We start from the raw sequence: 1,397 nt of genomic DNA, 5'->3' as shown, positions 1-1,397 counted from the left end.
AAAAGGGTCCACCAAATTTAGATCAGTGTGAGCTTTGTGAATACTAATTTTTCCTTCTTCAACTTTATACCGGATGAATTTGAATCTACGGCTAATATGCCTGGTCTTCTTGTGTGCTCGGGGTTCTTTTTCCAAATCAATAGCACCCTCATTGTCATAGAAAACATATAGGGGGTCCTGAATGGTAGGGACTACCCCTAGATACCCAATGAATTTCTTCATTTAGGCAGCCTCTTGTACAGCTTCAGAAGCAACAATGCATTTTGACTCTATAGTGGATTGTGCAAAAACACTTTGCTTAGAGCTTTTCCAAGATACCACACCCCCATTGATAATGAACGTATATCCTGATTGCGATTTGCAATCATCTTGATCAGTTGTGAAGGAAGCATCAGTGTAGCACTTTACACTTAAGCTTTCTTCCACGCCTCCATAGATGAGGAACAAATCCTTAGTTCTTCGTAAATACTTTAGGATGTTCTTCACAGCTCTCCAATGACTCTCCCCTGGATTTTGTTGGAACTTGTTTACCATGCTCATATCATAAGCAAGATCTGGTCTTGTATAATTCATAACGTACATGATGGATCCAATTGTAGAAGCATATGGAATATCTTTCATCTTGTCTAGCTCAACCTTTGTGCTAGGACATTGAGATGAGCTTAGTGCATTGCCATGTGCCATGGGTACAAATCCTCTCTTAGAGTGTTCCATATTGAACCGCTTTAATACTTTCTCAATATATATACCTTGGCTTAGACCTATTAATCGTGTTGATCTATCTCTATAGATTTTGATTCCAAGAATGTATTATGCCTCACCTAGGCCCTTCATTGAGAAACACCTTCCAATCCAAGTCTTTACATCTTGTAAAGTTGGAATATGATTTCCAATGATTAATATGTCGTCCACATATAGGACCAAGAATGTCATAGAGCTCCCACTAGTTTTTATGTAAACACAAGATTCATCTTCATTTCTAATAAAACCATAATTTGTGATTTCATCATCGAAACGATGATTCTAGTTAGGAGATGCTTGCTTTAACCCATAAATACATCTCTTGAGCTTACACGCTTTATTAGGATGCTTTTGTTTGACAAAACCTCCAGGTTGATCCATATAGACATCTTCTTCTAAGTGTCCATTCATAAAAGCGGGTTTGACATCCATTTGCCATATCTCATAGTCATAATATGCATTTATGGAAAATAGTATCCTAATTGATTTAATCATAGTGACTGGTGAAAAGGTTTCATCATATTCTACCCCGTGAGTTTGAGTGAATCCTTTAGCAACCAATCTTGCTTTGAATGTATCTAAGTTTCCATCCATGTCAATCTTCTTCTTGAAGACCCACTTTCTTCCAACAGTCTTGCTATTGGGAGGAAGATCAA

The 1,397-nt window shown here is 37.5% G+C and overlaps 1 protein-coding gene across 1 annotated transcript; it reads right to left on the bottom strand.

Annotated features, from left to right (window-relative positions):
* Positions 1–222: 222 nt before the first annotated feature.
* On the bottom strand, positions 223–684 carry LOC122195212 (secreted RxLR effector protein 161-like). Its single transcript, XM_042896795.1, has one exon. The coding sequence runs from the start codon at positions 682–684 to the stop codon at positions 223–225; it is 462 nt and encodes a 153-aa protein (XP_042752729.1).
* Positions 685–1,397: the final 713 nt, after the last annotated feature.

This window comes from Lactuca sativa, chromosome 7, assembly GCF_002870075.4.
Source record: "Lactuca sativa cultivar Salinas chromosome 7, Lsat_Salinas_v11, whole genome shotgun sequence".
NCBI lineage: Eukaryota > Viridiplantae > Streptophyta > Magnoliopsida > Asterales > Asteraceae > Lactuca > Lactuca sativa.
Note: the sequence above shows the minus strand (reverse complement) of the source record. Positions and strands in the feature narration are given on the sequence as shown.